The following is a 25,698-nucleotide window of genomic DNA, read 5'->3' on the forward strand; positions in this document are numbered from 1 at the left end:
GATTCCTGCTGGACTCATGATTGGCTGAGTGGCTTGGGCGGGGCGGCAGACTCCAGCAGCTATATATTTAGGTTGCTTGTCAGCTGCTGGTTGTCTGCCATTGCGAATGCTTTATGTATTAGCACACAGACCTCAGTCAAATCCCACAGTGTGTTAGAACCAGGAGGACCTGGGAATTCACACTGAGCTAGATTATTCTCGTATGTTATGCTACAGACTAGTTCCAGGGTGTTGTGACTACTGACCTCACACCCAAGCCTAGGATACTGTGTCAATGCTATGTTATGCTATAGACTAGTTCCAGGGTGTCGTGACTGCGGACCTCACACCCAAGCCTAGGATACTGTGTCAATGCTATGTTATGCTATAGACTAGTTCCAGGGTGTGGTGACTACGGACCTCACACCCAAGCCTAGGATACTGTGTCAATGCTATGTTATGCTATAGACTAGTTCCAGGGTGTTGTGACTACGGACCTCACACCCAAGCCTAGGATACTGTGCCACTTCTATGTTATGAGATAGACTAGTTGCAGGGTGTTGTGACTTCGGACCTCACACCCAAGACTAGCACTGTGTACTTGTATTACCTTAGCCCGCCACTAGGGTGTAGAGAGCTAGGATCTCACATCCAGTTAGGGCAAGTCTGTTTATCTTAGCAGCAGGGCATCCTGCAACCTAGCCTAGGCCCCTCTCCTAGGGAGCCTTTAGCCTATAGGGATTCACCCACAGTCTGGGGTGAATTCCCTTCTTCTTCTAACCTCCAGCTCCTCTGGTGGTTCTCACTCAAAGTGGTACTGTCACATCAAACACTCATATCTCAGGTGTCCAGAGGTTAGACATACCTGGATTATTGGTGATTCTGCAGATCATCCATAATCTGGTGTATATCTGCATTACTGGTGATTCTGCAGATCACCAATAATCAGACTCTCTCTGCGTGTTGACACCAATCGTTACAGGGGGCAGCTGGTGGCATTGGCCTTGGGCGGTAAAGAGTACAAATCCGGCCCTGCCTGTGTGGGACCACATCTGCTGCAGCAGGAACATTAGATAGAAGCTCTTTGTGATTTAGGGCTAATATGTATTCTTCTGTCTGCTCTGTGAAGTTTGGAAAATGTATCATTAAAAAATTCTTACTTGCATCGTTCATTGCTCCCTCTGGAAATTTGGGCTTCGACTTAACGTTATTCGACAAGGATCTGTTTAAATTTCCCCCAGGTTTGTTGTCTTGTTTCGTTGGTACCATTTTGTAATGAGAATATGTCGGTGGTTTTGGGTTTCCAGGCTGGGTCTCTGCAACGGCACACAGGACAACAAAGAGCAAAGCATATTGTACACAGCCTGTAATAGTCACTCATCTCACTGCTGCAACAAGGTGAATGAAGAAAGCAGATTGTTACCTGGGCTGCGCACTGATCTTGCGATAGATGTGGATCTGGTAACATTTGATGCTTTGTTTGAATCTTCCCCATGTTTACCGACTTCTTTAATTTCCTTGTTTTCAATTTTATCTGTGTTATGAGAATCTTCCTTCGATTTCATATCTTTAGGGGGGTCCTCGCCTGAGGGTAACACAGAGGGTGCTCAGCATTACACAAGCACTATAACCAACACTCGCTCATTTCTTTAAAGAGACTCCGTAACAAAAATTGCATCCTGTTTTTTATCATCCTACAAGTTCCAAAAGCTATTCTAATGTGTTCTGGCTAACTGCAGCACTTTATACTATCACTGTCTCTGTAATAAATCAATGTATCTTTCCCCTGTCAGACTTGTCGGCCTGTGTCTGGAAGGCTGCCAAGTTCTTCAGTGTTGTGGTTCTGCTATGAATCTCCCCCTTCCAGGCCCCTCTCTGCACACTGCCTGTGTGTTATTTAGATTAGAGCAGCTTCTCTCTTCTCTCTTATCTTTTACAAGCTGGATAAATCGTCCTCTGAGCTGGCTGGGCTTTCACATACTGAAGAATTACAGACAAGGGCAAAGCTGTTTGCAGGAAGAAAAGAGCAGCCTGAAACTTCAGTGCATGAGAACAGGGGGAAAGAAACACACAAATGATCTCTTGAGATTCAAAAGGAATGTTGTATACAGCCTGCTTGTGTATGGATGTATTTTCTATGTGTGGACATACTGTACATCAACCTACTTCCTGTTTTGGTGGCCATTTTGTTTGTTTACAAGCAAACTTTTTAAAACTGTTTTTAACCACTTTTAATGCGGCGAGGAGCGGCGAAATTGTGACAGAGGGTAATAGGAGATGTCCCCTAACGCATCGGTATGTTTACTTTTGAGCGATTTTAACAATACAGATTCTCTTTAAAGGACAGCTATTGATAAATCGTAAAATTTAAAATATTTGTGAAGACATACAAATAAGAAGTCAGGTTCTTCCTGAGTAAAATGAGCCATTAATTACTTTTCTTGTATGTTGCTGTCACTTACAGTACTTTGGACTTGGTTTTGGACTAGTCTATCTCCTCATGGTGGATCGTCAGGGTGTTGTTTATTTTCAAAAGCACTTAGTGAATGGCAGTTGAATCGGGTAACAGTAAAAAAGGGCACAGGAGGCTAGTGGACAAATCGGACGCCGCCATTAACTCCCATAATAAATATCGTTTACTGGGCGCCGAACAGGAAAAAAGAATAACGTTTTCCAAGGGCGCCCAAAGATTTTTAATGTTTTATAACTGCTTGTGATGATTTACATTTCCTATTTCAATAAAACATTATTTTAAATGTTATCCCTTACTGTTTGTAAAACATTATTATTCACAAAATAAAGCGATCAGTACGTAACGTAAATTGTAATATATTTTATCCCTTACTGTTTCTAAAACATTATTCTACACACAATACAGTGATCACTAAGGAGGGTCTTAGGTTTAGGCACCACCAGGGGGGTCTTAGGTTTAGGCACCACCAGGGGGGTCTTAGGTTTAGGCACCACCAGGGGGGTCTTAGGTTTAGGCACCACCAGGGTGGGTCTTAGGTTTAGGCACCACCAGGGGGGGTCTTAGGTTTAGGCACCAATACGGGGGTCTAGGGATTAGGGGTAGGTACAGGGAGGGTTACTTACTAATTTTTTTTTAAACGTTATTATACATTTCACTTTTTAAACGGAAGATTAATGTTTTCACAATTGCCGATTTCATGAACATTATTTAATGATTTATAACTTTATAAAAACGAATATTTAAACGAAATATAGTACATTATATTTTTAAACGTTATCCATGTTTATCGTTTAAAACCCTGCGCCCTTTTTTCCCAGCGCCCCTTTTTAACGTACGCGTTGAATCGTCCAACTGTCAAAAAAGTGAGCAGCGAGCAGGGGAGCTGTCCACCAGCATCATTGTATAAATCCTTTTCAGGGAATGTCTTTATAAACAATAAAGGCCATGCTGAGAATCCCCCATGAATGTGATGATTTGCTCAGCTGCCTGTGTAGGCAGGCAGCCTTTTGACCATTGTGTAGGTTTGCATGCTGCAGGACTCTGGAAAGAAGAGCTTCTGTCAGTTTTGCAGCTTGTGCTTGCAGAGGAATTTGCATACGTTGTCATGCAAATTGCCTGGCCACATTCATTGGAGGCGTGTACTATAATTACTATGTCTTTCCCACAATGCTTGGCTGTTCATAAGGATTTCGTCCTGTGTAACACTCCTGGTGGGGTGTCAGCCTTGCTCTCTGTTTGAACATCAGCTTAGAGTAATTCCTAAATCTGCGCTAGGCAGATTTCCCTAGTGCTGTTAGGATTGTATTATCTGTATTGCCTGTTCTGTCTTGTCTTGCCTGTTTGCCATTGTCCTGTCCCTATGGTGGTTGACAGGAAATGGTTCTGATCTCTGTTCTTGGAGTATAGCTGGTGCAGCGGTTGCTACCAGCTATCTCTTCTGTTCTGCCTCTCTGGGATCGCACTAGCTACTTTTTGCTAGTGCCGGGGATCCTTCTCTTCTGTCTCCTGGGATCGCGCTAGCTACTTTTCGCTAGCGCTGGGGATCCTTCTGTTCTGTCTCCTGGGATCGCGCTAGCTACTTTTCGCTAGCGCTGGGGATCCTTCTGTTCTGTCTCCTGGGATCGCGCTAGCTACCTTTCGCTAGCGCTGGGGATCCTTCTGTTCCGTCTTCTGGGATCGCGCTGGCCACTTTTCGCTAGCGCTGGGGATCCTTCTGTTCTGCTACTCTGTACCTGGATCGCGCTAGCCACTTTTCGCTAGTGCTGTGGATCCTATCTCTCGCTTGTCCCCGTTTTCGTGTGTCTGTCTTATCTGCTACGACCGCTTGCTGGAGGCTCGGTGAGGTAACCGTTAAGCAAGCGTTCGCGTCCTCTGTTTCATGTTTGTCTGTCGATGGTTAGTTAGGCGTGCTTGTCTCTATTGTGCTTATCACGTGGAGACCGCGCATAACCGCGTGCACTGTTGCGAATGAGTGCGGTGTTCACAGTTAGCTAGCGTTTGTTGTTTTCCGCATCTTCTCATTGTATTATTTACTGTGCCTTTGCTACCCGATTTGCGATCGCGTTCCTATTTCATATCTGCTGTTGTGTGTGCGCGGTCGCGGGGTGGCGACTGGATTGGCGCACACACATACAACCTGTCCCTTTGCTCGTTCTCATTCGCAATCGCCTCTCTTGCGATTGCGTTCTGTGCTTCGTACAATTCCTGTCTGGCATTTGTGGAGGTACAGAGGATTGGTTCCTCTGCACTCCCCAGCGCCATCTGCCGACAGGAATTTCCCTCTACAGGTGCGTAGCACCTTTTGCTGGGTGCCTGCAATTACACGCTTGTGGAGGATTTCCGCCGTGTCAGCGTACGCGTTGTGCGCTGATCACGGAGAAAGTTCCACAATCGTTACAGTATGAACAGCCCAACCCAAAACCCCAGTGTAGACGGAAATTCCGATTTGTACGATTTTGTCGAGTTTGGGTCTTGTGTCTTTAAGAGCTTTAAAAGGCTTAATTCAGAGACCAAGGCGGAATTTCTTTCTGAATGTGTGAGGTTTTGCCTGAATCCCACCTTTCAGATTTCTGATCCGTCCACGTCGGCTCTTCTGTTTGCCTATGTGCTCTTAAAAGACGATTTGTTCACCTGGGCATATGATGTGCTAAAAACCAATTCTTGGAATGGTAATCTGTATCAGTTGCTTGCAGAGATATTCTCTCACTGGTTTAAACTGCCTGGCTTACCACCTGCTCTGATTGAGTGTGTAGCTGCTGATAAGTCAGCTGATCTTTCCCTTCCATGCAAAACCTTTCAGTATGACAATCAGTTCAATGTGTCTGTTGCCACTTCAGGTTTTAAACAGCAGACATGCAAAGTGGCTAAAAAGAGAAAAACTAAAAAACGCAAGCATCGGAATAAAACACTCCCTATTGATGTTTGTAATGATGTTGTTCCGTCTCCGGCTTTTTTGCCCCAATCCAAAGCTTATGTGGATCCTGCTATAGGAAGGATCGCACACTACATTAAAGCAGTTAAAAAATCTGTTCTTGTTCCTGAACTCCAACCCTATGGAGATTATTTGGATACTGGCCTGTTTGAATCCCCATTTGCTTCCTGGGATATTGGGGCCTTGCTGGAGGAATTCGATTTTGATTGGAAAGCCTTTTGCGATTTTTACATCGCAAAAAGCGAAGATGTCTTGAATGCTTGTCTCGATTCGATGTACCTTCTGATTGATTCCGATGAATGTGACAAGGATGATGTGGATCTGGTGATCTATGTATGGCAAACGATTTTGGATGAGTTGCACACACACCAACCAATTGATTCCAATAAAGAGACATCGTTGTCGGATGATTGTTCCTGCCTTTCTGGGGTAAAGCATGTGAGTCTTGACTTTGTGCAATCTGAAATGAATGAGTGTGCCGCTGTGGTTGATTCCTGTGCGAATCCTGAAGGATTCGCTCCTGACAGTGTGCAGTTTGAATCTGTGCGATCTGATGCCTGTTTCTCGGATGTTCCTGCAGATTGTGATCGGCATGAGTCTGCCAGTTTCCTCAAGGATGTGTGGGATCCTTTGTCATTTAGAAACAGATCTTTGAGATCTTCCGTCTGTGACCCTGCTATGGGGAAAAGTTCTCGACTATGCAGCGTCAAAAGTAAATTTAATATGCCTAATAAAGTTTGTCCTGTTGATGTCACTATTTCTTCTGCAGATGAGTCTCTGTCTCACCCTGTTCACACCTGTAAGGGCTCGTTGCCTGGGGACAGTTGCTCCAGCGTTTCGGTCCTAGATGCCTTGCAGTCTGCTCCGCAGATCGCGGAGGTTTGCGCTATAGAAGCGTCAGTTTCACAACCTAAAGTGAATTTTGATTCGCAGGTTTTGCGTTCTGATTCCTCGGATTCGACATTGTTAGCCAAATCTAAGAGTGAGACAGCGCTTCGGTTTTGCGAATCTGATGCTGAACCTTCTTTGCCTTATTCAGAGACGCTTTCTCTGAACCTGCCCTGTACCATGAATAACAATATGATGTCCAATCACACTGACATTTGTGAGTCCCTTTCTTGCTCTGAGGGAAGTTTTGACTCTCCACCCTGTACTCTGGATGAGTCAACATTGCCTTGTACAATATCTCCTGCCCTGCCCCTAGAGGCTCGTCTAGGTATTGCTGCTGTTTTTACTTGTTTTTCTGCAGTTTTGGAGTTACAAGCTAGTTTGACTGCCACACAGAATTCTGGGTACAGTGAGAATGAAGTTAGGGAGTCACTGTGTGTTCCAGTAAATATACCTGTACATTCCCCTCATGATGATGAGATCCAGTCTCAGGTTATGGTGGAACCATTCCTGGGGCATCAGCCCTGTCAACAAAATAAAGTTCCAGTTTTGCCCTGTAACATGGATAGTTCAGAATCCTTCCTAGAAAACTTGAAAAATTATGTTCCTGAGGTCTTGTTTGATGTTCTGGAGGTCTCCGAGTTCCTCCCAAAGGGTGCAGAACTTGTAGGAGATGTCTCCTGTCCCCAAAGTCCTTCTGAGGTGTTGCCCTCTTCCGTAGGCATTGCTGCCTTGCTGGCTACCTTTTCAGCTCTGGTGGAGCTTCAGTCATGTGTAGTCAATGATGATATTGCAGTCACAGAAATTTCCGAATTTGAATCCGAGTCTTCTTTTGAAAGTCCAGTGCTTGAGACCATTGCTCGTGATGATTCTCTGCCCAGTCCTGGTTTTGGTTTCCTCGTGCCGGACTCTGAGGTTGGCAGTTCCCCGACATGTCCTGAGGTTTCTCCTGTGCTGGTGTACCCCAGTGTGCTCTGTGACCCAGAAAGCCCAAGTGTGCCTCGGTTACCAGCGTACTCAGATGCTTCCTTGGTGGAGACATGCTCTGATTTAGCCTGTCTGCTTGCATGCCTAGAAGTGGTCCCTGAAAGTCTTGATCTTGATGGGTGTCCTCGTAATTCTGAATCCGGAATTGTCATTGGTTCCATGGGGGTTCTTGGTAATTCTCCATGTGAGCCTGGTGATTGTTCTGCCCTCTTGGGATCTCTGTGGAGCTTCAAAAGGTTCTGGGAGATTCCGGGAGAAATTTTGCTTGGTCCCCTGGATAAGATCAACGGTGGCTTTTGTGTTGTAAGGGACACTTCGAACAGGTATTGTGGCAGGTTTGGTATTTTCGGACGCTCCTTGGAAGGTGGTGGGTATTGTCTGGAGGGTGTCGATGGCTTCTTCTCTGGCAGTCACAGTCCTGATGGGTGTTATACTGAGACTGGTAGTACTGATGGGCATGTTTCGGTGGCTTCTGTTTCCGATGAGGTCGGTTTCGGGTGGACTGACTCTGGAATTGGACCTTGTCGGGCTACCCCGACCTTCATGAGTCTTCAGTTTGAGTCTGTTGCTAATAGCAGTTTTGAGGGTCGTCTGGAATTCGACCCTGGAGGGGGGGGGGGGGTACTGTGATGATTTGCTCAGCTGCCTGTGCAGGCAGCCAGCCTTTTGACCATTGTGTAGGTTTGCATGCTGCAGGACTCTGGAAAGAAGAGCTTCTGTCAGTTTTGCAGCTTGTGCTTGCAGAGGAATTTGCATACGTTGTCATGCAAATTGCCTGGCCACATTCATTGGAGGCGTGTACTATAAGTACTATGTCTTTCCCACAATGCTTGGCTGTTCATAAGGATTTCGTCCTATGTAACACTTTTGGTGGTGTGTCAGCCTTGCTCTCTGTTTGAACATCAGCTTAGAGTAATTCCTAAATCTGCGCTAGGCAGATTTCCCTAGTGCTGTTAGGATTGTATTATCTGTATTGCCTGTTCTGTCTTGTCTTGCCTGTTTGCCATTGTCCTGTCCCTATGGTGGTTGACAGGAAATGGTTCTGATCTCTGTTCTTGGAGTATAGCTGGTGCAGCGGTTGCTACCAGCTATCTCTTCTGTTCTGCCTCTCTGGGATCGCACTAGCTACTTTTTGCTAGCGCCGGGGATCCTTCTGTTCTGTCTCCTGGGATCGCGCTAGCTACTTTTCGCTAGCGCTGGGGATCCTTCTGTTCTGTCTCCTGGGATCGCGCTAGCTACTTTTTGCTAGCGCTGGGGATCCTTCTGTTCTGTCTCCTGGGATCGCGCTAGCTACCTTTCGCTAGCGTTGGGGATCCTTCTGTTCTGTCTTCTGGGATCGCGCTGGCCACTTTTCGCTAGCGCTGGGGATCCTTCTGTTCTGCTACTCTGTACCTGGATCGCGCTAGCCACTTTTCGCTAGTGCTGTGGATCCTATCTCTCGCTTGTCCCCGTTTTCGTGTGTCTGTCTTATCTGCTACGACCGCTTGCTGGAGGCTCGGTGAGGTAACCGTTAAGCAAGCGTTCGCGTCCTCTGTTTCATGTTTGTCTGTCAATGGTTAGTTAGGCGTGCTTGTCTCTATTGTGCTTATCACGTGGAGACCGCGCATAACCGCGTGCACTGTTGCGAATGAGTGCAGTGTTCACGGTTAGCTAGCGTTTGTTGTTTTCCGCATCTTCTCATTGTATTATTTACTGTGCCTTTGCTACCCTCGTATTCTGTCCTGATCTGCCTTGTGTGACGTCTGGCGATCGAACCCCTCGCGATCGCGTTCCTATTTCATATCTGCTGTTGTGTGTGCGCGGTCGCGGGGTGGCGACTGGATTGGCGCACACACATACAACCTGTCCCTTTGCTCGTTCTCATTCGCAATCGCCTCTCTTGCGATTGCGTTCTGTGCTTCGTACAATTCCTGTCTGGCATTTGTGGAGGTACAGAGGATTGGTTCCTCTGCACTCCCCAGCGCCATCTGCCGACAGGAATTTCCCTCTACAGGTGCATAGCACCTTTTGCTGGGTGCCTGCAATTACACGCTTGTGGAGGATTTCCGCCGTGTCAGCGCACGCGTTGTGCGCTGATCACGGAGAAAGTTCCACAATCGTTACAATGAAGAGGTGGACTAGCCCAAAACCAGTTGGCTCTGTCAGATATCTACTAGCTACTGTAAGTGACAGCAACATAGGAGAAAAGTAATTTATGGCTCATTTTACTCTAAAAAAAACAACATACTGTACTTCTTATTTGTATGTATTTACAAGTATTTTAAATTGAATGATTTTTGCAATAGTGGTCCTTTAACTCAAGAATGTGTTAAATCCTCTAGCGATTGCCTGTGAGGTCCTAATTAAATTGAATGGTTGCCAATGTTATTAGTATTGCATGTAAACGTTTGCCGCTGGTTACCAGGACAGTTAGATGCAGTAACTGATCATTTCTACAGTTTCAATTTCAAAACTGGTGAACAGCAGAGCCAAGCCATGTGAAAGCTGTTTCCAAATCAGGGGTTTCCCACCAAATTCTGACTTCTCAACATTCTATAATTTACCAGGCGAGTTTTCATTGATCTGTGCTGCGTGGGCTCTTCAGCCCCCAGCACAGATCGGGTAATAGGCAGGGCGATCAGGCTTCACCCCTTTTTTTCACACTAGGGGGATGTCCTGCTGGGCAGAGTCTGATCGCTGCCGCCTGCTTGTGCCTAGCGGGGGGCTCCTCAAAGTCCCCCTCCACAGCGATATTCTGCCTCCCTCTCTTGCCCTCCCTCCCCTTCTCTTTACGGGTGGTACAGGACAGCGATCCATCCTGTACCACCTCTGATAGGCTTCAGCCTATCAGATGCCGGTGATCCCCGGCCAATTAGAGGCCGGGGATTGCCGATCTCCTTTTACGGCGCTGCTGTAACAGCAGCGCTGTACGATGCAAACACCGGGGATTACTTCCCCGCGTGTTTACATTTAGCCTGCGAGCCGCGATCGGAGGCTCACAGGCTGTTCACAGAGCCCCCCGCCATAAACTGACATGGAACCGTTGTTTCCATGGAAATCCACAAACGACCAGCCGCCGCCTATCGGGGTTAGTCAAAATAATATTGGCATTTTGTTTACCCTTTTTTGGATGGCAGACTCTGGTCCTAAAGGGTACCTGAAGTCATATAAGAAAAACCCAACTAGATACTTACCTCAGTAGAAGGATGTGGATAGGATTACGACAAAAGTTCACCCACCCCCCATACGGACAAGAAAGTGGTATGGTTGGTTAGCGTTGGGTTTGTGCCGGTTTTGTGCTGCAAAAATCACTGTTCTATCTGTTATAGTTTTCTAGCTGTTAAAGATTTTTTATAAATGTCAAAAGTACACCCAGTTTCTTTCACACATCATTCATTCACTTCACTATTGAGATATTTCTGGTTTACTGGGGACTTTTGACCTTTATACAAATCTTTCATATCTTCAAAGCTGACATGTGTGCTGACCTGCACAGCTCTGCTTACACAGTGAAAGCTGCAGAGTCCTCTTTACTCCAGTTGCCGGAGGAATATGGACAATTTTCATTAGATTTTTGGAGATACACTCAATTAAAACACTTTTTAGCGGAGAAGGGGAGGAATCTTGCCACTTGTACTGAATTATCAGAATTTGAGAAATGATTTGTGAAGGAGGCTCCTCCCATGCATCTGGTATCATTTTTATATAAAGAGTTGAATAAATTGAGGGAGGGAGAATTTCGGAAATATTTGAGTAATAATAATAATGGCAGTATTTGTATAGCGCCTTTCTCCTATCGGACTCAAAGCGCTTGCAAGGCAGCAACTAGAGCACACTCAGTAGGCAGTAGCAGTGTTAAAGGGAAGGTTCAGGGAGGGTGGGTAAAAAATAAAAATCAAATTCCACTTACCTGGGGCTTCCTCCAGCCCGTGGCAGGCAGGAGGTGCCCTCGCCGCCGCTCCGCAGGCTCCCGGTGGTCTCCGGTGGCGCGCCCGACCTGGCCAGGCCGGCTGCCAGGTCGGGCTCTTCTGCGCTCCAAGGCCCGGAACTTCTGCGTCCCACGCCGGCGCTCTGACGTCATCGGACATCCTCCGGGCTCTACTGCGCATGCGCAGAACTACTGCGCATGCGCAGTAGAGCACGGAGGACGTCCGATGACGTCAGAGCGCCGGCGTGGGACGCAGAAGTTCCGGGCCTTGGAGCGCAGAAGAGCCCGACCTGGCAGCCGGCCTGGCCAGGTCGGGCGCGCCACCGGAGACCACCGGGAGCCTGCGGAGCGGCGGCGAGGGCACCTCCTGCCTGCCACGGGCTGGAGGAAGCCCCAGGTAAGTGGAATTTGATTTTTATTTTTTGCCCACCCTCCCTGAACCTTTCCTTTAAGCAGACTTGCCCAAGAAACTCCTTACTGAGTAGGTGCTGGCTTCCTGAACAGGCAGAGCCGAGATTTTAACCCTGGTCGCCTGTGTCAGAGGCAGAGCCCTTAACCATTACACCAACCAGTAGATGGGAGGAGTATGCTAGCATCTCTTTAGATGATGGGTTGAAAAGAAAAATATGTATTTTGGCCCATGCTATGCTACATTAGTTAGTTCTAGAATAAAGAAAATTAACTTTAAATTATTGACAAGATGGTATAGAACACCGGATAGGTTGGCTACAATGTTCCAGGGAGTGATGGATGTTGGAGGGGGGGTGGAGCAAAGGGGTCTTTAATGCATTTAGTGTGGGGATGCCCAGTAATATTGGGTTTTTGGAAGGGTGTGTTGGATTGTATTAAGGAATTATGGGAAGATTGTGGAGATTGGGACCCAGTAAAGGTATTGCTGCATGGGACATCTATGTCTATCGGTAAATATAAGAGATCTTGTGTTCCTCAGCTCCTGATTGTGGCGAAAAGTGTAATCCCAGTTAAGTGGAGATACCAGGGTTCTCCAACCCTTAACCACTTCGGCCTATATGTGGGGTAACGGCAGGCAGCGGGAGCGTGCGCGGGAGCATGCGCAGGAGCGCGACGATTGCGCGCCTCACTCAGCGGCAGCAGCACAGTCTATCTGGACGGATATATCCGACTTAAGTGGTTAAAGAATGGGATTGAGAGGGTTAAAATGGTGAATAGTATGGAGAATCAGATTGCTTTGCAGCAGGATAGATTGGAAGCATTTAATGTAAAATGGGGAAAATGGAGTGAATTTCAAGATACTAAGGAGTATGGAGATATGGTGGAGATGTAGGGGAAGGAGCTTCCTGTAATTAAAAATGATTATAATTTTTTTTTTTACTTTATTAGTACTTTAGATGGTAATTAGTGGAGGGGATCTTTAAAGAAGAAATTCTAATAATGTTGAATTCTTTTTGAGATTGTTGATATGAAGATTGGGGAAATTAGAGGGGGGCTTCTTTATGCAGAGCCGGCCTTTGGGGGGGGGGGGGCAAGTGGGGCAATCGCCCCAGGCCCCGCACCTGAAGAGGGCCCCGCACCCTCTGAGGAGCCTGTGCAAACAGCAGACAGCCTGACCCAATCCGATCCGCAGCAGCCCTGCTTCAGAGATTGCTGCAGGAAGCTGCGGGCGGCGACGACAGCTGTATTTGACAGTCGGGGTCGGAATGTTAGCTAAGTACCCACGGGGGTACAATTGTAGCTGTCGCCGCACACGGGAGCGTGTGCGCGACAGTTCGGCGGCACTTCGGTGACAGCTCGTCGCCAAATCCCTCTGCATCCACACGGCAGCAGAGGGATTAGCGATGCGGCGGAAGCTGTCACCGAGTTTCCTCCCCCCCGCCGGAAGCTCCGTGTGGTGTGTGTGGGTAGCTGTCGCTAGCCCGCATACACATGCGGGGCTAGCGACAGTTCCGGCGAGGTTGCGGCGACGACTGTAGCCGGCGATTGAACATGTCAATCGCCTGGCGACAGCTCCGACGGGCGACGGTTCGGGGCGCGCGCATCATACACACGGGGGAACTGTCGCCGCAACACGCGCGTGCCACGCGGTTGCGGCGACGGCCGTCCCCCGTGAGTATGGGCCTTTAAGGAGGCAGTGGGAGGTAATGACGCTGCAGGCTTCTCACAGACAGTGACGTCTATGCCTGCAGCCTGTCTCTCCCCGAGTCCTCCCCCTCCTCTCTCCCTGTAAAGCTGTGTGTCCTGCAGCCACGCCCCCTTCCTCTCCGGGCTGCCTGTCTCAACACTGCGGGAGATTCAAGAGGATTCCAGAGCTGCAGAAAAAGTTTTGAAGCCTTCACAGGCAAGTAAGGGGAATTCTAAGATAACTGCAGACAGCTGCAATAAAGATAAGATCAATTACCGGAGGGAGGGGGAATGGGGGCTGCTGCTGATTGTTCACTTGTCTTTCCTCTGCAGCTTGTCCAACATAAACGGTTCAGCTGAGACCTCTTGTCTTTAAACCTTCCTCCCCATCACATTCTCTATCTTTTCATCTCCCCTCCCTGCCATAGTGCAATCTTTTCTATCATATATTGCAGTCCAAAACCCCCCTTTGTTCCTCACACATCTTCTGCAGCACATTACAGAGTACATAGTCATGTCACTGACTGTCCTCAGAGGAGCTCACAATCTAATCCTTGCCATAGTTATAGTCTAATGTCCTACCATATTATTGTGATGTATTTATATAGCACTGACATCTTCTGCAGCACTTTACAGAGTACATAGTCATGTCACTGACTGTCCACCGAGGAGCTCACAATCTAATAATTTCATTCATAACCGGAGTGCTTGGAGGAAACCCACACAGACACGGGGAGAACATATAAACTCCTTGCTGATGTTGACCTGGCAGGGATTCAAACTGGGGGACCCATCGCTGCAAGGCGAGAGCGCTAACCACTAGGCGTATATGTGTGTGTGTGTGTGTGTATATACATATATATATATATATATATATATATATATATATATATATTATATATATGTACTTATCCGTTAGCCGGGCGCATCCGGCAGGTGGCGCTAATTACTATTCCCCCTCCAGGCCGACATGGATAGTAGGGAAAGATGTAACTCTGGTGGAGTTTTGTCGCCACCTAGAGGATGCGCCCGGCTAACGGATAAGTACATATATATGTGTATATATATATATATATATATATATATATATATATATATCATATATGTGTGTGTATCTGCAACATATCTGCGTTTCTAGGCCCCGCATATGACACTCGCCCCAGGCCCCGCATACTTTAAGGCCGCCTCTGCTTTATGGGTTTTATTTATTTTGTATTTTGTAATTTTGAAAATTGGAGAAGAGAATATGATGATATGTTGTATTGGAATTGATATGAGAGCTGGAAATAATCTTACTTCAATAAATTATATTGAAAAAAAGCTGCAGAGTCCTAATTTGTAAAAAATATCCTGGTTTCCGAGGGGGGGGGGGGGGGTGGGAGCCAGCGGCCCCTACGTCCCTGGCCGATTCCCATTAGGGCCTGTACACACTGCTGAGCTCGTGCTAATCGCATGTGTTTTTTAATCGCAAGGTCTTTTGGAAAATTATGGAAATCCCGAAGACCTGTACACACACTGGTGCGATGCGTTTTTTATTCTCATGAAGGCTTTGTGATTTAAAAACCGCATGCGATTTTAAAAATGCAGCGCAAGCGCAGCAGGCCCTTAGCATTATAAAACGGTCTGGAAGGAAAAGGATCACAACGGATGCAAATGGATCCAATATTAACCTATGGATTCGTTCACATTGGTCTGTTAGAACGGATCCGTTCCGCACCACCCGCTGAACCGACCGCAGGTTTCCTGCTGCACCAATTTTGAGCCCGCTGAGCCCAGCGGAATGGAAACAGACGCTTAAAGGGGAACTGAAGAGAGAGGTATATGGAGGCTGTCATGTTTATTTCCTTTTAGACAATACCAGTTGTCTGGCAGCCCTGCGGATCCTCTGCCTCTAATACTATTAGCCATAGCCCCTGAACAAGCATGCATCAGATCAGGTGTTTCAGTGGTTCAGACTTATAAGTCTGATTTGACAAGACTAGCTGCATGCTTGTTTCTGGTTTTAATCAGATACTACTGCAGAGAAATAGACCAGCAGGGCTGCCAGGCAACTGGTATTGATTAAAAGGAAATAAACATGACAGCCTCCATATACCTCTCTCTTCAGTTCCCCTTTAAGGGCTGCATTAGGGGTAATGGGAAAATGAAACGTTTCTTCACACTAGTGAAGAACCGACTGTTCTAGAAAGAAAAATCCACTTTTGGAGAAACGGAACAGAAGCAGCTGAATGGCAATGAAGTGCTGGTGATCAGATCCTTTTGCCAGTAAACTGCCAGCGTGAGTCGGGCCTTAGTGACATGTGTGAGATAGATACGTGTATGCACAGTGCATAACACACAAATAACCATGCTCTGTGCCTGTGTTGCTTTTCTTTTTTCACTGCCTGAAAGAGTTAACGTTCAGCTATGTAACCTTCAGTTTTTTTTCAGTGAGGACCTATAGCCCCCTTCAGTGATCAGGAATTACAGCTTTCCTGTCAGAGAACTGGGCTTCTGAGAGTAGAGGATAGATAAAAAGGTCAATCGTTCATATATTTTAGCACTCAGAGATCAGGGACAGACTGCTTCATTGAGCTGAGACAAAACTATAAATCTATTTAAAAAAAAACAAAAAAAAAAAACTGTGAGGTATCTAAAAAAAAGTCATTTTTAGAAGTAGGAGGAAAGATACAATTGTTTAACTCATCAATTTATTTCCACTTACTGGTAAGTATCACATGCAAATTATTTGGCACTACACACACCACTATTATTAATTCTCACCATATGAGCGTGCTTTGTACTTGCCACTTGCCGCTGGTTTAGTGCCAATTGTTAGTGGTGTATTTCCTTCTCCTATTCTTCCACCAGATCTATTGTTTTGTTTATTTGGAGGAGTTGTGTCCTCGCCATAATTATTATGGGAATCCTGCTGCGATGCTCTTTCTTCTGGATGGACTCCTCCTATATTGTACAAAGGACTTAGATATTAATACTCGTACAGCCGTAAATGTTTACCGCATTACGATTGTTGTACTAGTTATGAAAAAGAAGTCCCTTAAAGAAACAGCACCACTCAAAGGTAATCTTTGAAAAATGTATATAAATGATCTTTATTCCTTATGATCAGTCAAAATAAGGGATGAGCAGAAACTACGCCAGTTCAAATTTACGCATCATAGTTCGCATCTACGCATCGTAGTTCGCAGGTGAAGTTTCAAAACTACGCTTATGAATTTACGCGTAGCGAAGTACCGCTACGCGTAGCTTACGCCCACTATGCGTAGTTAACATGCGTATCGCGTAGTGAGTGAACTACGAATGCGTTACTCGCGTCTAATTTTCCGCGTACGATTGTATACTTATAAATTTACGCATTAGAAAGGGGAATGTACGCATAGTACATAGTACAAAGAGGTCCCGGTATAAGGAATTAATGCATAACATTTTCTGCATAATGGCATAAGCATCCGCATACACTACGCTTCACACTACGCGCAATTGCGTATTTTAAAGCGTAGTCTATGAAATGCATATGAAGCGAATATTTGATTTCGAAGCCGTAGTTTGGCGAAGCGTAATTGCGTAAAGCTACGCGTAGTTCCAGCGTAGCGAAGTTGGCTGACTACGACCATCCCTGGTCAAAATATGACACTTATGATAGTTCGAAATAGATTAAAACATTTTTTTTAAAAAGGTCATATCTCCCATAAAACTCCTTGCTGTTACAATCATGCCCAAAAATAGCAGCATGAATGTATACTTTTAATATAGTTATCATACAGTGTAATAAATATCACACAATATAATAAAGATATATGCATCCACCAACCGTAGGGGCACAAGCCAGAGCCCACAGGTGGATGAACCCAGGTTCAGTATTATATAAACAAGTGCAAGGATGCAATAATATGCAATAATCAGTTAATCAGTTGTGATTCATAGTATGTCAGAGATAAGCCCTGTACAGGAGGTGTCACAGGTGAAAAAAATATAAGTACAACCTATAAAACAAAGTACAAATGCTAAATATCAGTAATAATAACCATGCAGATCCAATTCAGGAATACCTAGAGGCAAATGGGTGTGGCCTGTACAGGTAAAGTGCATAAAAGGCAAAGAGGTGAAGTAAATAAGCAATACTTAGCCCAGGATAGGAGCAGTGGTACCAGACAGTACAGCAAGGAGAGACAGGGAGCCCCTAAGAACAGACCCACTAGTTCCATGGGTGTTACCCCACTTCTTCAAGGAGAGAGGACACCGTGTGCTTCCAAAGGACTTAGATATTAATACTCGTAAAGCCTTAAATGTTTACCGTATTACGATTTTTGAGTATTCTTCAGAATGTAAGATACATATGTTCTTGTCAGACTAAAAATGTAAATATATATATATATATTGGCTGGGCAGTTCCAGAACTGCACGAGTGATGTCGCCAAGAGCCGACCTATCAGAAATGCACCATTTTTTGCATTGTCTGATGCAAAAAAATGACAAATCAAGTACACCCCAGAAATCGGAGAATCAAAAGTCAGAAAAAAATAAAATCGGAAATTGGCAGAAATCGGAATATCCATGGAATTGGAAATGGGCATTTCCGGCCATCCCTACTGCATAAACGGAAATAATAAAAAGTTCGAGTTTTTGGGCACCCAAGTTTCCTCTGCACCCTTTTTACACGTACGCCTTCACAGACATGAAAAGACCAAAATTACCTGAGATTTTATTTAACGGTTCTTTTTCATTTGAAAGATTTTCTTCATCTTTGTTCCTTTTTGGACCTACATTTTCAAAGAGTAAATTAAAATAAATGAGAAGATTAGAGTCAATTATACACAATTTTCAGTAGAAAAACACATATATTTACACAGATCTATACATGAGTCCTGAAAGCAGGACAAATGAGTAATAAAGCGGGACAGAGGGACAGGGTTCCCAAAGAGGGACTGTCCTTCCAAAAGAGGGACAGTTGGGAGCTATGCAGGTCTCACTTATACACAAATAGGAAAGCTAGACACACACGCTAGATGACTCTCGGCTGAGGTGGTCATTTAGGACAATCTTGGTCTAGCATTTAGTGTGTTCACATGAGTCCCCTGAGGCTGCGTAAACATTTGGCATACCAAGCATTTTTAGCTCGTAAACTACGCCAGTGCTAATCTACACGTCGTAGTCGCATCTATGCATCGTGGTTCGTAGGCGAAGTTTCATAAATACGCGTAGGAAAATACGCATAGTAATCTGCTGCCATTCATAGCTACGTTTGCTATGCGTAGTTGACGTGTGTATTGCGAAGTCAACTACACGTGCAGTAAACGCGTCTATTTTTCCGCGTACGGATCATTGTACATTGGAATGTACGCATATAAGCGTTCACGCATGCGCATATTTGGTGGAATAATGCGGACATTTTTCCGCATAAGGGCATAAGCGTCCGCATACACTACGCTTCGCACTTTGCGTAATTTTGTATTTTAACGCATCTACGAAATGTATAAGTAGCGAATCTTTTGATTTCGAAGCCGTAATTTGTGAAGCGTAATTGCGTAAAACTATGCGTAGTTCCAGGGTAGCAAAGTTGGCTGACTATGACCATCCCTGACACCATGGGCTTGATTCACAAAAGAGTGCTAACTGATAGCACGGCCGTTTCCGCGCAAATTTTCACGTTTTCGCGCACAAACGCAAATTTTCATATGCAAACGATATCAGTTTCGCTGGGAAATTCACGCGAAAACGGTCGTGCTAATAGTTACCACTCTTTTTTGCATCAAGCCCCAAGTCTTTAACGACAGTGACAACAGCCAGATCCTGTTGCTCCTCCCCTCACCCCACCCCCTGCTGTCCCCTTCCTTCTCCATAGAAACTATGGGACAAGTTTGTACACCGATCATGCAGTACGGCCCAAAGGATCCAGCTTGATCCTGACGGTGACACTAATTGAGCCTGTTACCTAACTTAAAGGGATACTGTAGGGGGGGTCAGGGTAAAATGAGTTGAAGTTACCCGGGGCTTCTAATGGTCCCCCGCAGACATCCCGTTCCCGCGCAGCCACTCACCGATGCTCCAACCCCGCCTCCAGGTCACTTCTGGAATTTCAGACTTTAAAGTCTGAAAACCACTGTGCCTGTGTTGCCGTGTCCTTGCTCCCGCTGATGGCACCAGGAGCGTACTGCGCAGGCCCAGTATGGTCTGTGCCTGCGCCATGCGCTCCTGGTGACATCAGAGGAAGCGAGGACACAGCAACGCAGGCGCAGTTGTTTTCAGACTTTAAAGTCTGAAATTCCAGATGTGAACAAGAGGCGGGGCCGGAGCATCGGTGAGTGTCTGCGCGGGCACAGGATGTCTGCGGGGGACCATTAGAGGCCCCGGGTAACTTCAACTCATTTTCCCCCGACCCCCCTACAGTATCCCTTTAAGGAAATAAAATCACAGACAGCATTGGTCAGGTTACTGAGCAGTAAAGAGATCACAGTCACCTGAATAATACTTATGAACACAATTAAAACTTCAGAAATGACCTATTCTTTTGACATTAGGAGTTTAGCTAAAGGTCTGTATGCATGTTGGATTGATTTTTGCTGCCAGGGATCGGGACCTAATCCCTTGGGTGACATAGCCGGGCCAAGGCTGTGCCTATGAGCTCAATTCTGTTGCAATTGGGGGGTAGGCTATCCTGAAGGGCTGAAGGAGCAGCACCGATGTGACGTCACACAGTGTGAACAAATTGCTCGGCTAAGTTCATGTGCCGGGATGGAACACTTGTCGGATGGCGGTCAGGGGCCACTGTACATACGCTGGTTTATCGGCTGAGGAGTTATCGGCCTCCTCAGCCAACTTTAATCTAGTGCGTGTACGGGCCTTAAAGAGACACTGAAGCGAAAAAAAAATTATGATATTATGATTTGTATGTGTAGTATAGCTAAGAAATAAAACATTAAGATCAGATACATCAGTCTAATTGTTTCCAGTACAGGAAGAGTTAAGAAACTCCAGTTATTATCTCTATGCAAAAAAGCTATTAACTCTCTGACCAAGTTTAGTCCTGGAGAGGGCTGTTATCTGACTTTTATTATCTCAAGTGTTATTGTACTTTTTTACTTTTCCTCTGCTAGAGGAGACTTCATTACTTCACAGACTGCTCTGAAAGACTCATTTTGAATGCTGAGTGTTGTGTAATCTGCACATATTATAGAATAATGCAATGTTAGAAAAAACCCTATATACCTGAAAATAAAAGTATGAGAATATTTTCTTTGCTGCTAATCTTCTAGTAATTATTCATAGTACACAACCAATTCACTATATCATATTTTTTTTTTCGCTTCAGTGTCTCTTTAAGCTTTACTAGAAAGTAACAAAACTGATCTTATTATCATTGTGTGAAATGTTATACGAGACTCTTTGAGCTCCTCAAACATAACGTATATGTCCAGAAGGGATTTCTCAATCTTTCTTATGAAACCAGCAGAATTTGTCAAGTTCACTTTTAAAGGCATACATGTGTTTGGGAATGACATAGTTACATAGTTATTTGAGTTGAAAAAAGACATAAGCCCATCGAGTTCAACCAGAAAATGACTGATTTTTACATTTCAAACATGAATGACATAAAATGTGCATCTACTAGGGAAGGCTCATCGCACTTACTTTTCCTCTTGCAGATTATTATTATTAAAACTGCTATTAGGATCGCAATAAACAAAACAGCCGCCCCAGCAATAATAATTATATTCCGGGAAACGTCCTCTCCATCTGCAGAAGAAAAAAAATAAACAAAAAGTCAAGATGAATACAATGATATCTGATATGACATTATCACCAAGTGCATTGAAGTCTATGGGCATGAGGAAACACATTTTCGCAAAGACAGAAAAAAAGAATTCCATACATCTCACTTTCCTATAATGTATTATGATATATGGTGTTCATTGAGAATGGATCACTCCCCTTACTGGGAACCTGAAGTGACGGGTATATGGAGGCTGCCATAGTTATTTCCTTTGAAAGGTTACAGAACTGGCCTGCCATTACTTGCCCTGCATCCAGTACGATAATATGCAAGAATATTTTTTAAAGGTTTGACATAATAAAAGGCCTAAAATGGAGATAGGTCCAATGTATAAGAGAAATAGAAGATGCCGACCTGATCCATAAAGGTGCTTGAAGAGCTGTGAATTTCACTGGAGAACTGACACCCTTTGGCAATGAGCATTGTCTCATACCTGTCTCTAGATGAAAGTCTTCCTGGAGAGCATAAGTGATAGATTCATGTTGGACTCTACAGGAGAAGGTCCGCCCTCTGTCCTCCTCGGTGGGAGTTACTGTCACTGAGCTATTCACAATGTACGTTCCATCAGGGAGTCTCTGAGGTCTCTCCACTATCACATTATCCAGCGTCTTCTCTTCCCGGAACCATTTAACGCCTATGTCCACTGGATAGAAGCCAGAAATGGTGCTACGTAGGACACTCTCTTGGTTTATAGCCACAGTTCTATTTGTAATGCTGATCTTTGGAGAAGCTGGAGAAAAATATAGAAGACATTTTAGACAAGAGTCATACATTGTCCCTGCGCTAATGTTTACAGGCTGAAAACCATCTGAGACAGCAAAACAAAAAGGTACGTTATGAGGTCCTCATTCATGAGTCTTGAAGAACTAGTGTACCTACTGTATTTGCTGTGAGATTGATGTCTTTCAAGTCTGGAGGACAATCAAAGACAGTGAAAACCCTTAATGACCAAGCAAAACTGGACTGGAATTTTGTTTTTAAAAATCGTCTTCTGTTAGGTGCTACCGTCTTTCCCAGAAAATAAGACACTGTCTTATATTAATTTTTGCTCCAAAATATGTGCTGGGGCTTATTTTCAGAGGATGTCTTATTTTTGGGGGAAAACACTGGTAGTTTTCCTATACAGAATGTATATACTGCATGCCATGCTGAAACACAAGCAGCATACACAGAGCTTGTGGTTTGCAGATATTGGCTCTCACTTACAAGAAACGTATTCTGCTGATCATGTGGGTAAGAGTCTATTTCTTGCAGGCAGAGAACTCTGTCAGGCTCCCCGGAGCTATGATAGGATAAGCTGTGTATCCTGGGAAGAGGTAAAGTGCTGCTGATGCTTATCACAACAGATCAGGAGGGACGGCTCCAACAAAAACACAAATTGCCTGACACATATATAGGACTGTATAGAACTCACATTATACTGCTGCTCTCCTGTATCCAGGCTTTGTATTGAGCTGGTGTCATGAGGGCTGCTGCTAGGGCTTACATTCAGAGGATGTCTTATATTTAAAGCATGCTAGGAATTCCTGCTAGGGCTTATTCTCAGGGGATGTCTTACTTTAGGGGAAACACGGTAGAAGCTTGTGATCGTCTGGACCATACAGTAAGGCCGGGGTTTACACTTGGCCAATTTTCCTGCATTTTCCCGCATCATAAAAGGCAGTGGCACACCCAAACTAAGTCAAAGGGTGCTTCACATGGGTTTACATTTTCTGGGAAATCACGTTTGTTCGGTTTAAATTCTGAGAGTCAGCAGCAGCCTTTTGGACATTGCGCACGTTCTGTTCAATTGTGCTGTTTTACACAACGGCGCACATATTTTTACATGTGAATATTTGCTGTGTCTGAAAACAGGTTTTCAAAAATAAGTGCATGATTTCTGGTTGTCCTCAGAGTGAACTCTGCCTAAAGGTGACCGCACAACGCACTATTTTTTATATACAAATTCTTTTTTTCGATTTGAGAATTACAATTGATTTTCTGTGATTTCTGTAACTTTTGAAACAGCTGACCAATGTATCACTCACATTTGTTTGATTTTTCCCCCCGATTATCAAAACATTATTGAGAACTGTGAAAAAAATAGCTTGGATCTATAAATCAAGAAACTGACAATCTACTCTTTCTTCAAAACTGATCAGAATTTTCCAACACTCCCGATCTACTTATATTGAAAAACAAATGTGACTTTCAATCACGTTTCTCTACTTTTCTATACAAGTGAAGCTGTAGCTAATACATTTTACAGAGCCACATCAATGCAACATGCAGACAGCTTGTTTGGGACAGGACACTGCATGTCCACCTCCCTATAGGACAGTATATTGTTCCATCTACTCCCCACCCCATAGGGCAGTACAGTTCATTTATTGTAAGATCTTTCCTCTCCCTGATTTACATTCTGAAATGTATCCCTGGTGGTGACACCTTTAGTTCTGCCAGGTGATCTGCATGTAAGGTTTGTTACTGAGAGTTCTATGTACAGAGGGAGATACTGCTTGCTTGACAGTTGGAAACAGCTCTTATTTCCCACAATGCAACGAGGTTCACAGACAGGAAACTGTCAGGACCATGGCCCTGACCTTACTCTGTGGAAGGGGTTTCACCACAATACCAGCCAAACTGATGTCCCTGATAATCTATTTGAGAAAAGGAATCGATTTATTGTGGGAAAGGTGGTATCGGCTACTGATATGAGATGGAATTCAATCCTGGGTTACAGTTCCTCTTTAACATTAATAAGAATCAGATGCAATTAATTTGGACAACATATATCTGATCCCACCCGTAGATGTACAAAGGTCTGTATTACCCTGAATATCCAGTCTGATCTCTTTCTCCATTCTCCCAGAGGTGTGAACCATGAAGCATTTGTAGAGTCCACCATCAGATATGGTCACAGCAGATAGGAACAGATTGGCAATCCCGTCTTTTACTCTGTTTGGATCTATCGATAATCTGGGGTCAGATGACGTCAGTACAAGCGGATACCTGAAGATCTCCTTCCCCTGAAAGAGCCACGTTACTGTGAAGGTCCTCTGAGCTGAGGGAATGGTGTCTACATCAAACATGCAGGGAATGGCTGTATCTGAGCCCATTCTTGCAGGATGTGTGGCCAGGCCTGTGTACGCCAAAGTAGTACCTGCAGGAGAAAAAAATGCATGCAATTCACTATACAGCACATATGTTTTATTTATGGAGTCAAAGTTTCCAAAAACTACCATAGAAATGCAAATGTAGGACATAGGTTCCCAAACTTTTTCGGTCAAGGGCCAGGTCAAAATAATTCAGACTGCTGGGGGGGCCGGAGTATACATAACATGATGTAGAAAAACATTACATTGAATCTAGGTATTGCAGACAGCGCCTACTAACAAGTGCAACCTCATGTCTCAGCATGTCAGCATGTTCAGATAGTATGCCCCCCCAACTCAGCAAGTACAGTTATTATGCCACCAACAGAGCAAGATAGCATAGCAAGTCATATCTGAGCCATAATGTCACCCCCCCCCCCCAAAAAAAAAACTACCCCTTCTAAAGTAATTGAATGAACTGCAAATTACCCACCCCTACACATGGGCACACACATCCATGCAGTTCCCGAAGGTGTTTTTGTGCGGCAGACAGTGAAGCATACCTAGGATTGGAAGCCAGCGGATCACTGCTTTCTGGCTTCCATGTGGAAGGGTAGTGCCACCTCTCCTGTTCTACATGCAGCCACCAATATTTAAGGCAACTGGTATTGCTTAAAAGAAAATAAATATGGCAGCCTCCTTATCCCTCTCTCTTCAGGTTCCTTAAAGGGAATGTCCAGGCACTTAAAAAAATGACATTTACTTACCCGGCCGGGACTTCCTCCAGGCCCTTGCAGCTGACATGTCCCTTGCCACTAGGGATGATCGGAAATGGCAACTTCCATTCCGCCGGAATTCGCGGATTCAGCCAGCGCTTAAGTCCGTCGCTATGAAAATCCATTGGATTTTAGTAAAATTCCGCGGAATTCCGGATTCTGTCGGAAAAATTAAAGTAATCGCAAATGGAACTTTGTTTATGCTAATAGTAGCCCATAGAACCTATTGACTGTTCCCTTAGTCCTTTTCCTCTGTCCTCCTCCCGGAGGGAGGAGGTCTTGTCTTCCAGGGAATTGTAGAATTTCAAAAGCCAGCTTACATACATTGGCCAGGAATTGAATCCAGGTCTAGTGCTTGGTAGGCAGCTCTCGTCACCACTATGCCACCACCAACACTACATGCTGAAGCCAGCCTAGCATGTACCATTGTGATATACCCAAGAGAAAAATGAGCTTGCTTAGGGATTTGTAGGATGTCAAAAGCCAACTCACATACATTGGCCAGGAATCGAACCCAGGCCTACCACTCTATAGGCTGCTATCCTAACCATTATACCACCAACACAACACACTACAATGCTACATGCTGAAGCCAGCCTAGCATGTACCATTGTGATATACCCAAGAGAAAAATGATCTCTCTCTCTCTCTCTCTCTCTCTCTGTACCATTGTGATATACCCAAGAGAAAAATGATCTCTCTCTCTCTCTCTCTCTCTCTCTCTCTCTCTCTCTCTCTCTCTCTCCTTAAAACCATCAACGGATACCGGCAGAATTTCACAGGCAATTTCGGAATTCCACCGGGCCGGTGTCTG

At 44.9% G+C, this 25,698-nt stretch overlaps 1 protein-coding gene across 2 annotated transcripts in view; it reads right to left on the reverse strand.

Annotated features, from left to right (window-relative positions):
- Positions 1–25,698, reverse strand: part of LOC137525399 (uncharacterized) — a 62,945-nt gene that overhangs the window by 19,204 nt on the left and 18,043 nt on the right. For both annotated transcript variants that reach the window (XM_068246476.1, XM_068246477.1), the window contains exons 3-9: positions 23,847–24,176; positions 21,468–21,764; positions 20,893–20,997; positions 17,958–18,023; positions 16,027–16,206; positions 1,403–1,564; positions 1,140–1,295 (exon numbers count right to left, since the gene is read on the reverse strand). In XM_068246476.1, coding sequence (XP_068102577.1) covers positions 1,140–1,295; positions 1,403–1,564; positions 16,027–16,206; positions 17,958–18,023; positions 20,893–20,997; positions 21,468–21,764; positions 23,847–24,176 — 1,296 coding nt within the window. The remainder of the gene's footprint in view (positions 1–1,139; positions 1,296–1,402; positions 1,565–16,026; positions 16,207–17,957; positions 18,024–20,892; positions 20,998–21,467; positions 21,765–23,846; positions 24,177–25,698) is intronic.

This window comes from Hyperolius riggenbachi, chromosome 7, assembly GCF_040937935.1.
Source record: "Hyperolius riggenbachi isolate aHypRig1 chromosome 7, aHypRig1.pri, whole genome shotgun sequence".
In the NCBI taxonomy this organism is placed as follows: domain Eukaryota; kingdom Metazoa; phylum Chordata; class Amphibia; order Anura; family Hyperoliidae; genus Hyperolius; species Hyperolius riggenbachi.